Source organism: Aplysia californica, unplaced genomic scaffold (assembly GCF_000002075.1).
Source record: "Aplysia californica isolate F4 #8 unplaced genomic scaffold, AplCal3.0 scaffold01346, whole genome shotgun sequence".
Taxonomy (NCBI): domain Eukaryota; kingdom Metazoa; phylum Mollusca; class Gastropoda; order Aplysiida; family Aplysiidae; genus Aplysia; species Aplysia californica.
Window position 1 is genome coordinate 70,722 of NW_004798616.1, and position 1,608 is coordinate 72,329.

At 39.0% G+C, this 1,608-nt stretch overlaps 1 protein-coding gene across 1 annotated transcript in view; it reads right to left on the bottom strand.

The window, feature by feature from the left end:
• LOC101846400 (FERM, ARHGEF and pleckstrin domain-containing protein 2) overlaps positions 1-1,608 on the bottom strand; it is a gene marked incomplete at its 5' end in the record, with an annotated part of 70,530 nt that overhangs the window by 58,271 nt on the left and 10,651 nt on the right. The window contains 1 exon segment of the mRNA XM_035973517.1: positions 1,364-1,411. Within this exon segment, the coding sequence (XP_035829410.1) occupies positions 1,364-1,411 (48 nt within the window).

The following is a 1,608-nucleotide window of genomic DNA, read 5'->3' on the forward strand; positions in this document are numbered from 1 at the left end:
CATATCAGTAACACTTCCAAAAAGTGATTCCGTCTTGTCGGCTACAAATTTGACTTAAAGTGTGTTGGGTGTGTAATTCACACACGTGTGTGTATGAGTATGTATAAACTAAATGCAAACACACACGTGCACAATAATATCAATATTATATAAACTGAAACTTTGTACTGTGACAGACAGAATAATAAAGTAAGAAAATAACAACCGAGGAACCAGACAGCGATAATTCCTCGGCACCTATGAAGACTCAAGTCTGTTCCCAACTACCTTTTTGGAAAAATCCAAAATCCAAAATAGCCCAAAAAATTGTACATTTCTATTTAAAAAATCAAGCTAAATCAGATTTTTCGAAGCCTGGTCAAAAAAGAAACAAAAATCATCAAAGCCCCTAAAAAAAGGAGAAATACAAGATAAGTAAACAATGTTAGAGTTAGTTCATAAGTTGGTCAGAGTTTTACGAGCGCCATTAGAACGACAGAAATAAAATCAAGAAGACAGCAGAACATTGGTAGTGCAGATACAGAAAGAAAAAGAAAAAGAAAAAAAACCCAAACAAACAAAACAGCTAGGGAGTGAAGTCATGTCAAGTGACAGGTGCTTTCGACAACACAGACAGACAGAAACATCACCGGCAACCTGATACATTGTACTCAGCCCAAGTTTTTTTTAGAGATTCTTTTTTTTACCAGTATTTTTCATTGCAGAAACTTAACCTATGATTTGGGACACATGTACTCCAGAAATATTTTATCCAAATTCAAATTATCAATCCTAAAAAAGGCTAGAAAAAAATACTACAAAGTAAAGGTAGTGTTATTAAAAGTTTTTAGTTTTAGTAAAAGTTTACGGCACTGGCAACACAATTAGGTCATGTATTTAAGTGCCGAAGATTAGAGGTGTTACAAGAGAGTAACAAACACAAAAAGAAGGAAGGGAGATCAGGACGATAGATATTTGATAGGACCGAAAGAAGGAGCAAACCACATCAGAGCACCCGCCAACCACCCACCGTTATGAAAAGTGAAAAGGATAAAACAGGTCTTGGCTGTTGTTTTTTCTGTCCAGTAAAAGATTCGCTTTCTGGGCTTAGCACATATGAATGAACATGTTGCCGGTGATATTGTACGAAAATGCGGGTTACACTATTTTAGTCAACAAATTTCTTTAGAACATACATTCTCGTTGCTACCGACAAAAATAAGGAGGGGGGAAAAAAGAAAAGAAACAAGTGTTTTGTTGTGCGGAGGGTATTTTTCTTTTCAAATAAGCAAAATACAAAAGTTTAAAACAAAGAAAAAACGAAAAAGAAGAAAAGAAAAGATATGCAACAAAGAGCAGATGCAGAGAGAAGGTTGTTGAGTACCCGTCCAGACTTTGTCGGTGTGCTAGACACATCCCCCAGACGGCGGTCCTACGGAGAGAAGACGGGAGGGAGGGGAAATACATGGAGAGGATTAGGAGGAGGGGAAGGAGGTGGAGGGGGGGGGAGAGGGAGAGGTAGGACAGGTGGAAGGGAGGGGAGGGAAAGGAAGGAGATAGGGAGGGAGGGAGAGGTGGAGGGGAGAGAGAGGTAGAGGGGACGGAGGGAGACGAGAAGAAGAGAAGAGA